This window comes from Catharus ustulatus, chromosome W (genome assembly GCF_009819885.2).
Source record: "Catharus ustulatus isolate bCatUst1 chromosome W, bCatUst1.pri.v2, whole genome shotgun sequence".
NCBI lineage: Eukaryota > Metazoa > Chordata > Aves > Passeriformes > Turdidae > Catharus > Catharus ustulatus.
Genome location: NC_046261.2, coordinates 10953697 through 10965873, shown reverse-complemented (window position 1 = coordinate 10965873; position 12177 = coordinate 10953697). Strand labels below are relative to the sequence as shown.

The 12177-nt window shown below is 47.2% G+C and overlaps 1 protein-coding gene across 3 annotated transcripts in view; it reads left to right on the top strand.

The window, feature by feature from the left end:
* The window catches only part of LOC117005018 (ras GTPase-activating protein 1-like), a 175036-nt gene that overhangs the window by 148664 nt on the left and 14195 nt on the right, over positions 1-12177 (top strand). For all 3 annotated transcript variants that reach the window (XM_033076234.1, XM_033076233.1, XM_033076235.1), the window contains exon 22: positions 11160-11248. In XM_033076234.1, coding sequence (XP_032932125.1) covers positions 11160-11248 — 89 coding nt within the window. The remainder of the gene's footprint in view (positions 1-11159; positions 11249-12177) is intronic.

Sequence of the window (12177 nt, the reverse complement as noted above, 5' to 3'; positions counted from 1 at the left end):
CCATTTTTTTGACATCAGAGTCCCCCCACAGACCCAGCAGTTGGTTACATTAAGCTCTTTACTTATTCTTTCTCTTAGTTATATAAATTGGTTCTTTCCCAGTCTTGAGATATCTATCTCCTTTTCAAGTTTCTTTTCAAGTCTTGCATACAAATTTTGAAGTGAAATTGGCACAATTTTAGGCTGTGGTACTATTTTTCCTTTTATATTTACTAATTGTTCTTTTACCAAATCTTGGGCCTTACTGTCAATGATATATGTGAAACAAATCCATTTTTCTCCTTTTGGACATTTCAATTTGTTATTGCTTATTTCGAGGTTTTCTGCAATCCAATATTTTTTTCCATTTTGTTCACAGGTACAGTAAATTCACGAATACAAGCCGCACTGACTATAAGCCGCATCTCTGGGTGTTGGCAAATATTTCGGTTTTTGTCCATAGATAAGCCGCACCCGAATATAAGCCGCTTTGTCGTTCGCAGCGAGGACCCGCGTGCAATTAGTAACAGAACCGCGGGAGGGCGGGGTTTACTGGCTGAGCTAAGGCTGTGCAGGCTCGACCCGCTAGGGGCCGCTGACGGGGCCAGGTGGTCCAGCACGGTGCTGCAGCTCGGGGCCGGCCGCCGCTGCCTCTGGGCTCGGTCACCCCGGGTCGGCGCTGCCCCGCGGTGGCAGGCAGGGACGGAGCTTCCCCCGCTCCTACGGCAGCAGCGGCGGGCGGGGACGGAGCTTTCCCGCGCCCGTGGCGCCGGCGGCGGGCAGGGACGGAGTTTCCCCGCTCCTGCCGCGGCGGCGGCGGGCGGGGACAAAGCACCCCGTCGGCTCCCCGAGCCGCAGCAATGGCTGCGCGGGGCTCCCGTCGGCTCCCCGGGCCACAGCAATGGCGGCGCGCGCTTCCCCCCCTCCCCGGGCCGCAGCAATGGCTGCGCGGGGCTCCTGTCGGCTCCCCGGGCCGCAGCAATGGCGGCGCGGGCTTCCCCCCGCCTCCCCGGGCCGCAGCAATGGCGGCGCGGGCTTCCCCCCCCCCTCCCTGGGCCGCAGCAATGGCTGCGCGGGGCTCCTGTCGGCTCCCCGGGCCGCAGCAATGGCGGCGCGGGCTTCCCCCCGCCTCCCCGGGCCGCAACAATGGCGGCGCGGGCTTCCCCCCCCCTCCCCGGGCCGCGGTAGGGGCGGCCCGGGTCCCCCCTCTCCTCCCCGGGCTGCGGCAATGGCGGCGCCGGGCCCCCCCCCGTCTCTCCCCTGGGCTGCGGCAGAGGAGGAAAGAGAGCTCTCCCGCCTCTCTCCCCGCCCCCCGTGCTGCCTACAGGGAGCCAGGCTCCACCCGCGGTGCAACAAAGTAGCGATTTGTAACAATCGCAAAATGCCGACTTTGCAGCTGCTCGGCTCAGCACTCTGGCAGGCACTTCTGAGGTTGTATTAGCCGCTCCTGATTATTAGCCGCATTTCCGGTTTAGGAGCAAAATCTTAGTCAAATTGGTGCGGCTTGTATTCGTGAAATTACTGTACTTAATTTGAATGGGTCATAACAGTGGCTGTTGACATGGGTATGTGTAATAAGGAAAGAACCTCGGTGTCTTTCCATGTACAGCTTCCAGTAGCATCTGTAGCATGGCCTTGCCAACCTCCCGACGGGGAAAAGGCAGAAACTGAGTGACAGAAAAAGGAATAATAGAGGTCCGGTATGGCTTATACCTCCACCTCCCATGCCTATGGGGTTGCAGCCCACAGCAGATGTTATGATCTTCTCAGTGGCAGATACAGAGGCCGATCTGGTCTTGCCCTCTATTTCTTTGTCACTTGCTGTTTTTGACGCTCCTTAGCTGTAGATTCCTACTATTTCCTCAGCTCAGGTATTCCCCAGTCAACAGACATTAGTAACTCCCATCCACAAAATAAAGTTATTATTTTAATGGTTCTTAGTTTTTATCTAGATAGGAACAAGATTTGGTATTTAGAACTCCCTATAATGAGACTGTTAATTGTATGTATTACAACATCAGTTTTTCTACAATTTAGACCTTTACACTTAATCCAGTGAATATGTCCATTATTTGGAATGAGTCAGACAGGATATACTGTGTGGCATTGATGGAAGTTGTTATTTGGGTCCTCCCAATTCATTACCAATTGGTCCTCGCTTAAGAGTCAATTTGGTGTCACCAGGTTCAGATGTTATAGTCTACTCTTTAGGTTTCTCCACAGGTCTTTTGATTCTGCTGGCATGGATCCACCCGCATTCCCTGGTTCGGATAGCAGCTTCAGTTGTCAGCAGTACCTGAAAAGGACCTTCTCATTCAAAGGCAAAAATATCCTGGCTTTCTTCTGTTAATTGGCATGCCCAGAAAGCATCTTTGAGGTCCACTACACTAAACCACTGATGCTGGGATGGGACTTTACTCAGAGAGATATAAGGGTTGGGTACTACAGGATAATGGGTCTGAGTTCTTTTGTTAACTTTTCTTAAGTCTTATACTAATTTACAGTAAATTCACGAATACAAGCTGCACTGAGTATAAGCCGCATCGCCGGGTGTTGGCAAACATTTTGCTTTTTGTCCATAAATAAGCCGCACCTGAGTATAAGCCGCTCTGTCGTTCGCAGCGAGGACCCACGTGCAACAAAGTTGCCAATTAGTAACAGAACCGCGGCAGGGCAGGGTTTACTGGCTCGGCTCGGCCTGCTCGGGGCTGCCGACGGGGCCAGGTGGCCCAACTCGGTGGGGCCACTCGGCGCGGCCACTCGTGGCTGGCCGCCGCCTCTGGGCTCGCTTGCCCTGGCCCGGCGCTGCCCCGTGGTAGTAGGCAGGGACAGAGCCCCCTCAGCTCCCGCGGCGGCGGAGGCGGGCGGGGACGGAGCCCCCCGCCTCCTCCCCGAACCGCGGTGATGGTGGCACGGGACACACACTGCCTCCCTGAGCCACGACCATGGCGGCACGGGGCCCCCGTCGCCTCCCCGAGCCACGACCATGGCGGCACGGGGCCCCCACTGCCTCCCCGAGCCGCGGCAGTGGCGGCACGGGGCCCCCGCCTTCCCCCCGGGCCGCGGCAATGGCGGCACGGGGCCCCCCCGTCTCTCCCCCGGGCTGCGGCAGAGGAGGGAAGGAGAGAGCTCTCCCGCCTCTCCCCCCGCCCCCTGTGCTGCCTGCAGGGAACCAGGCTCCACCCGCGGCGCAACAGAGTAACAATTTGTAACAATCGCGAAATGCCGGCTTTTACTAGCAGGTACTCGGCTCAGCACCCTGACTGGCACTTCTGAGGTTGTAAATGTCAGAAAATTATTCATATATTAGCCACTCCTGAGTATTAGCCGCATTTCCAGTGTGGGAGCAAAATTTTAGTCAAAATGGTGCGGCTTGTATTCGTGAAACTACTGTATATTTTTTATTAGGCTTTTTTACTGGCAGAATAGGGGTATTATGAGGAGATATACAAGGTTCTAATGTCCCATCCTTTATTAGTCCCCTTATTATTGGTTTTAAGGGTTTTTTTGTTTTTTTAAGGACATAGGGTACTGATGTACACGTATGGGACTTTTTTTTCTCTTAATTGTGACCCTGATGGGGTCAATACCCACCCCCCCCCCCATTTCCTTCTTCTGGTATCACCCCTCTTCCTAACTTTACCTGTAAATCCCTCCCTAGTATGTTACTGCCTGCCCCAGGAACTAATAAGACATCTCCCAACCAAATTTTTATTTCCCCCTCAATTATTTCATCTTTAATGATAGACTCTGTGAAATCTTTTTTTTTACTTGTTACTTGTGCAGTGTCTTTACTTATACTGCAGCCTTTTGGGGTTTTTAATAGGCAGGTTCTTTCTGCCCCTGAGTCAACCACAAATTCTAATTCCTCCCTTTGGGGACCCATTTTTAAAGTTATTACAGGCTTTAGATGGTATGGCACTTCCCCTTTAAGAGAAGAGGCATCTTGGACAGCTGAGGCAGCAATCCTGAGTCCTTCAAGGATGGGGAGGGGGTGTAGGAGGGGACTGCTACCGGAACCGCTGAGGGGGCAGAGTATTTCGGCAGAAACCAGACTGGGGCACAGGTGGCCGCGTGATTTGGAGCGGCGATGTCCAGTGCAGACAGTTGGGAACGGGCAACTGGGGTGGCTGTGGGATTGGGGCGGGAACCATAGCAGGAGGAACAGCTGGCGCTGTCGGGAATTTCAGGGCTGGAACAAGGGGGTACTCTGGGGCTGGGGCGAGTGGCGCAGCTCTGAACGGTGCGGGAGCAAGCGGGAAAGGAGGGGGCAATGTATCTAGAGGGTCCCCGTTTCTTTCTTTTTTTTTTTTTTCTTTTTCTTTTGAATTTACAAATTTGTTTAAAGCCTGGCAAATCTAAGCTTTAAAAGAGCCATATCTGGGCCAGTGAACATGGTCAGATCTTATTTGTTTTTCCCCGTTCTATACAAAACTGGATCATCTTTACTTTTTCCTTTTCTCTTGTAGAAGGGTCAGCATCCCAATTAACTAACATACAGTAATTTCACAACTATAAGGCGCACCCTTTTGACTAAAATTTTCCCGCGAACCCAGAAGTGCGCCTTATAGTCTGGTGCGCCTTATATATCGGCAAAAGTTCGGAATTTTGCCGACACCCGGGAGTGCGCCTTATAATCCGATGCACCTTATAGTCATGAAATTGCTGTAGTTTTCCAAACTGTCAATTATTTGATCTGCCTCCAATTGGTCTTATCAACTCACAGACAAAGTTTCCATAAAAAAAAAACCTCGGAGTATATCTTCTTCCTAAGCAACTTCAATACAAAACCAGCACATGGCCACATATTGTTTTAAATATACATCACTTATCTCTACCCCCCCCATCCTCCAGTAGACTGAGAATTACGAGGGTAAGGAATTCCAAACATCAGTTCAAAGAGAGCTAATTGAATATCTCTCCTGGGTCTGGCCCTTATTCTTGCCAAAGCCAGGGGCAGGAACTGTACCCACAGCATCTTCGTTTCTATCTCCAGCTTCAGAAGGTGTTTCTTTATTTCTCCATTTATCCTCTCAGCCAGGCCCGAACTCTGGGGGTGCCCGGGTATATGGAGGTTCCATTGTATCCCCCAAGCAGTCATGACTCCTCAAAGTGTTTTCCCTGTAAAATGAGTTCCCCTATCTGAGTCTATTGCTTCTACAATCCCATATCTTGGAATTATTTGTTCCAAAAATACTTTAACAACTGTTCCTGTAGTTGTTGAAAAGGCTGGAAGTGCTTCTGATCACCCTGTTAACTGATATACTATTACCAGAAGATATTTAAATCTTGCCGCTCGGGGCATTTTAGTAAAATCTGCCTGGCATCTCTGGAAGGGATGTACAGCTCAAGGCCTCCCTCCCCTGGCAAGTTTCTTTGTAACCTTGTTATTGGTTTTAGCACAAATCAAACAACCCTCAATAGCTCACTTTGCCGGAGTAAAAAGACCCACAGCAGCATACATTTTGAGGAAGGCTTCTGCTAGTCCTCAGGAGCCCCAATGACTCCCTTCATGAAGTTGTTTTAACATTTGTAAGGCCGCCGGAGCTTTTGGTATCCACTGCTTACCATCCCTTGTAAACCTTGTAATCCCCTCTTTCCTCTGCCCCACTCTTTTTAAGTATCTCAAGTTCCTCTGGTGGAAAAGACAGTTTCTCTGGCAGCGGTGCAGTTACTGGGAGCAAGGTAAAGATCTTAGAGATTTTTGGCAACAATGCATCTTTCCGAGCTTCTTCATCAGCCAGTCGGTTGCCTGTTGCCTCCTCCAAGCACCCTGCTTGGTGTTCCCTGACGTGTGTAATTACCACCCCTTTTGGTAAATTCACCACCTCCAATAGATGAGAAATTAAGCTCTCCCAAGCTAGCTTTTTCTCCTTGCTGGTTAATAAACCTTATTCTTCCTATAGTTTCCCAAATGCATGTATCACCCCATATGCATATTTAGAATCAGTAAAAATATTCACTATCTTGTCCCAGTGTAATTCACAGGCTCTCACAAGCACGTACAGCTCTGCTGTCTGAGCTGACCAAGCGGGTGGTAACTTCCCCTTTCCTTTAATTGCTTTCCATTCATGATAGAGTATCCTGTAAATAGTTCCCCTTCTACCACCTTTGAAGACCCATAAATGAATGCATTTTCTCCCTCAGGCCAGGGAGTATCTCATAAATCTTCTCTAGCCCAGGTTAAAACCCTTTCCTACTTTTAAATTTTAAATCCTCCAGTTCCATTAAACAAGATTCATACTGTAATAACCAAGTGCTGGTCATTCACTTAGAGGCTCTCTGAGTTAACAAAGCTTTAATCTGATGTGAAACTTTAACAATCAGATACCCTCCTCTTGTCAGCTTTTGTGCCTCAGCCACCATCAGAGCTGTGGCTGCACAGTTCTGTAGACAATGTGACCAGCCTCTGGTCACCAGGTCTAACAACTTAGAAAAATAAGCAACAGGCCTCTGTGTTCCCCCATGCTCTTGCACCAAAATTCCTTTAGCATGACCCTGTTTAAAATCCACATTTAGTTGAAATTCTTTTTCTGCATCTGGAAGAGCTAAGACTGAGGTATTAACCAATTTGTCTTTTAATTTTCTAAAGCTGTACTCTCCTTCTGGTGTCCATACCACCACTTTAGGACTGTCTTGGGTTAAAAAGTTATATAAAGGTCTGGCCACAACAGTAAAATCCTCAATCCATACTCTGCAGTACCCCACCAACTCTAAAAACTGCCGTAACTCCTTTTTTCTTGTCTGGGGTAATGGCACTTCTAAAATCCCTTGTATTCTTTCTAAATCAATACACCGTAACCCTTCAGTCAGAATGTGTCCCAAATATTTCACCTTCTTTTCTACCAACTGCACCTTCTTTTTGGACAATAAGTCCTTTTTTAGCAAGAAAATTATGCAGCCTTATAGTAGCCCCTTCAACCCTTTTCCTGTTCCCCTGATAAGAGCAAATCATCCACATACTGCAACAACTTAACTCCTGAGGGTGGAGTAAACTCTCAATATTTTCTGCAAAGCTTGCCCAAACAAAACCGGTGACTCTGTATATCCCTGAGGGAGTACTGTCCATGTCAATTGTTGTTTTATCATTTTCCCTTCTTCCTCCTGTTCTCACTCAAAGGCAAAATACTGTTTACTATCTTCTGTAATCGAGCACTCCCAGAAAGCATCCCTTAAATCAAGTACTGAATAGCACCAGTGTGAGGAGGGAACCCAGCTCAAGATGGTATAAGGATCTAGGATTATGGAGTGCCTGGGTTTGATCAGGATCAGAGTGTTATAAGGGGACATACACAGTTCCAAAAGACCCACCCTTAGCTTAGCAACAGGTTGCAACCCCTTCATTCCTTCCCTTGAAACAGGGTATTGCTTTTTAGACACCACTTGTCCAGGTTACCTCAGAGTAATATGGCTCCATATGCAGTTTTCCATATTCCCTTGGGACTACTCACACCTCTGGGTTTACTCCAGCATTCACAACGTTAGCCTCCCCATTACTCCCCACAACACTAACTCGCATTCCCAACTCCAGCCATCAAATCCCCTCCTAGCAAACCACAATCACAACTAGGAATAATCAGAAAGTCATGCTTTTCAAACCCATCTCATACATTCAGCAAACTCTCACGGCCGTTCCCGTGTTACTTTTATTTTCCAGCAAAACTCACAAAATCCTTAAAAGAGAATCCTAATCTTTTCACGTAAAATCTGCATTTCCCGGATATTCCTTCATCCTTGTTCTCCCTCTCTTTATCATACACCGTAGTCCAGAGTTGGTCCCTGTCCTGTTGAAGTCTAAATGTGGCTCCTCTCCTACTGGCGATCCCAGAGGGCACAGCCAGCAGCATCACAGGCAGCCGGGGCATCCCGCAGCCTCATGGGGCCCGGGTGTCCCACAACCTCTTGGAGGCCAGCAGCTACTGCTGCCCCTGCTCAGGGGTGGCAGGGTCAGGCACTGCCCGGCACTGAGTCCCAGCAGCCCCACAGGCCCCCAGCCCATGCTCCCAGTCCCGCACCTCTGCGCTCTGTCCTGGCTCTCCTTTCCTCACCCATATCTCTCCACACTCCCACTCAACCAATTTTGTTCCAACACACAAACACTCTCAGTCCATCCACTGTTGTCAAGACCCTTTCACAAATCCCCTTATTGCCCCCTTTGGGCATCTATATTCTTAATTACTTCTGTGAGAATGTGTAAACCAACTCCACATTCTTCCAGGGATTCCAAAAGAGATATTTTGGGATCATCATCCCTTTTGCCTGGGGCCCCTTCCCAGTTTTATCCTTGCAACCCTCCATGGGTGCCCTCCCAGGTTTACTTCCTGAATATCCCATTTTACTCACTGGTGAGATTTTCAGTGGTCCTTCCCTGTGGACTGTTCATGGACCTCCCTGGTCCGCATCTCATCTGTCTCCTGGACAGTCTCGGGAACCCAGTCGATTGCCTGGTGCCAACTGGCACCAAGGGGAGCTGATCACCGAAACTGGGTGAGGTGGGCCTTCAGCTCCACTTACTGCCTGTCGCCCCAAACGGTGGAAATATCCCAGATGAGATCTCCCAAATTGTCAGGAAAATTAATCCACAAACACCAGAGGTTTATGTCCAAAAAGGAGACAGAGGAGTCCTTTTACTTTATTTGAATAAAGGGAGAGGCCATGGGGCATTCACCTGGGATCTCTCAAATTTTTGGTGCTTGAGAGGTACAGATTTCCCAGAACGCCTGATACCTGAGATTCCCCTCTAATGTATAACCCTCTCTTTTAATTTTTAATTCTTATAAAATTCTTAGTTTTTCCCCATTGCTTCTTTCATCTTTCAATAACCAGCTTCATTTATCAGCAAACCTACAGTTGGTTTGTAAAGGCAAATATCTTTTCCCATTCATCAATCAGTGGAATCCATTCCACTGTTTCTTTTATCTCCCAGTGCTAGTCTTATCTACCAGCAGACCCACAGCTTGTTTGTAAAGACAAATCTGTCATTCCTCTCACTGCCGTGTTTTACTCCCCAAAGTTTCCATTGTGCTCACCAGTGAGATTTCCAGTTGTCCTTTCCTGTAGGCTCTTCACAGACCCCCCTGGTCAGCCTCTCATCTGTCTCCTGGACAGTCTCAGGAACCCAATCAATCGCCCAGTGATGGCCAGCATCAAAGGGAACTGGTCACCTAAAGAGCAGCAGAGGTACACCTCCAGCTCCTCTTGCCATGTGCCGGCCCCAGAAGGTGGAAGGATTTCAGACAAGAGCTCCCATCTTGTACGGAAAATCACGCTATGAAAAGCCAGTGTCCATAAAGGAGACAGAGGAGTCCTGCAACTTTATTCGAAGAAAGGGAGAGAGTCCACTGGGGCACATGCCCGTGGGGTTTTCTCTATTGAGGTTTTGGAGGACTCAACCTCCTTTTATCCTAAAATCCTGGCCGCATGTTGCCCTCTTCCTTTCGCCAGTGGCTGAGGTACTAGGAAAGTATAGTCTTCGCAAACCGCCTATCACATATTCCCCCTTGAACCTGGCATTTTCCTTAAAGTTCAGAAACTCAGGTTTGTGCAGACCCACTTGTCTGTTTCAGGAGTCAAACTGTCTGGGTTCTGTAACAAACCTGTGGCTTGAAGTTGGTAGAGACATTGAGAGTCATTTCAATGACATTAACACCCATACCTTCACCCATGGAATTGTTTGTAAAGACAGTAGCACACATCTTTCCTATAATTTCTTTATTTATTTTTCTAATCTTCAGATTATATTATTTTCTAATTTGGGGACTGCATTGAGACCACTGTGTCTTTAGCTATAAATGAAGTTGTTATCCATAAATTTGTGTAATCCCTTTTAAGCTTGTCTGTAAATGTTAGTCATGTTTAGAAGTCCAGATAATATTCTTGACTTTCACTAAGGTAAGTATATGGACTTTATATAGGGTTGTTAGAGCTGTTAATAAAAACAAAACAAAACAACAAAAAAAAACCAACTCAAAGCCAAACAAACTAACGGGGCTCTTTTTCTTTGTGGAGCAAATTTTCTAACATACTTCCTTGCTGTAATGGGGCAACCTGAGAAGCTGCATTTCACAATCCGAAGCTGTTTTGGAGCAGATGTTGCAACACCTTCGCTGCCTGTTGGGTTGTTTGTCTGCCACTTGCCAACTCCTGTGAGGCAGCAGGAGGCAGGAGCTCTTATGCTCATCCTGGGCTTAGGAGAATTTCACCATACCTTCACTGCTACTGCCTACCCTGTGCCAAGGAGGGGTTGGACTTGCTCTCCAAGGGTTTTTCCAGCAGCCGCCCCCATTTCAAGCCATGCTGTGCCAAGGAACGGTCAGACCTGCTCTCCAGAAGTTTTTCAAACCACTGCCCACAGTTCCAGCTGCACCATTCTGAGGAGGGATCAGACCTGCAGATACTGGAAATTTTCTTTCAGTATTTTGGCAGCATCAGAGCCTTTTGGACAAAAATAGTTTTTTCCAGGTTTTGTTTTGTCCCTCCTCGCTGTAGGTTGTTGTTTTGGGGGTAGGGAGTGTTCTGAAACCGCGGAGGCTTGTTTACCGTGTTGTTTTCCTTTGTTCTCTCTCTTGGGTGTGTGGTCCACCATAGGGGCCTTCTCTGGCATCTTGTCTTTGTCCTTTGGGCCACATGGGCTGATACAGAGGCCACCATCTTGGGAGAAGGGGAGTTTCTCTGCCATCTTGTCTTTGTCCCCTGGACCAATGGGCTGCCACAGTGACTTCCATCTTAGGAGGAGGGGGCTTCTCTGCTACCTTGTTTTCTCTGTTCCCAGGGGGAGGACATGACTCAGCACCTTTGTATCTAGTGGTTATTGCTGTTATCTTAGTTGTTGCTGTTTTATTTTTAGTAAACTGTTATTTTTTCACTTATATCTTCTTGCATTTGACTCTCCTTATTGATCAAAGGGGAGTGGTTAAAACTAAGGGGAGGTAACTCACTTTGGAGTCTCTGCTCTGTGAGTTGTCTTAGACAGTTATATATGCATATTGAAGTTTACTGTGGGCATAGTTACTAAAATACCAACAGTTTACTTGATCATGGGAAATTTTTCATATGCAGTTCTCTTACAGCATTTAAAGTATTAAATTCCATGATAACAAATTGTGGAAGGGAATTTTCTTGTGACTACTGGAGGTTTTAAATTAAATGGTCAGTAACTTTCTAATTTCTATTCCTATCAGATTCTCCTTCCCCTACTGCTGCAAGAACGCTGACACTGGTTGCCAAGTCTGTGCAGAATTTAGCAAATCTGGTTGAATTTGGAGCTAAGGTGAATATAATTTTACATAGAACGGTCTAGAAGATTGCCATGTTCATGTTAACAGAAACAGATTTTGTCTGTATTATTCTTATGCAAATCCTTATGTGTGACCTGGGTGTCTTATTAGCAAGGAGGCTTTATTCCTGCAATTTTTTTTCTATCCTCTTTAGTTGGAGCTCAACAGGGTATTGTTTTAACCTAGAGCAGTATCATAAAGTATGGCAAATTTGGAAAGAAGAGTCAATAATTTCAGAATGAGTCATCTAGAAACTTATGTGAATGATTTGGTACTTACCATAAAGATTTTCAATCTGGTAGTATGAACAACAACAGTGACATATTAAAATAACTGATAAATTAATGGCCATGCTAGTACGCATTATAGAGTGATGTAACCATATTTTTATGCTATGAGATCAGATAAACTCAGACATTCATTTCAAAGACAACAGTGGAAGTATGTGAACTCTTTTTTTCTGTCTGTCGATGTCAAAAAGGGTAGTAGTCATACTCTAGTAGTCATAGAATCATAGAATATCTCAAGTTGGAAGGGAATGATCATCAAGTCCAACTCCATGCTCCCCGCAGGACTACCTAAAAGTGAATCATATGACTAAGGGTAGCACCCATATTGTCCTTGAAGTGATAGGCTTGGTGCCGTGACTGCTTCCTTGGGGAGACTGTTCCAGTGACTGACCACCCTCTCAGTTAAGAATCTTTTCCTAATGTCCAGTCTGAACTACCTGTGATGCAGCTTCATTCCATTTTCTCATGTCCTATTGCTAGTCACCAGAGAGAAGAGATCAGCATCTCACTGCCCCCCTTGAGGAAGTTGTAGACTATGATGAGCTCACCCCTCAGCCTTTTCTAAGCTGAACAAACCAACTGACCTCAGCCACTCTTGCCCTCGAGGTCTTTCAATGTCTTGGTTACCATCC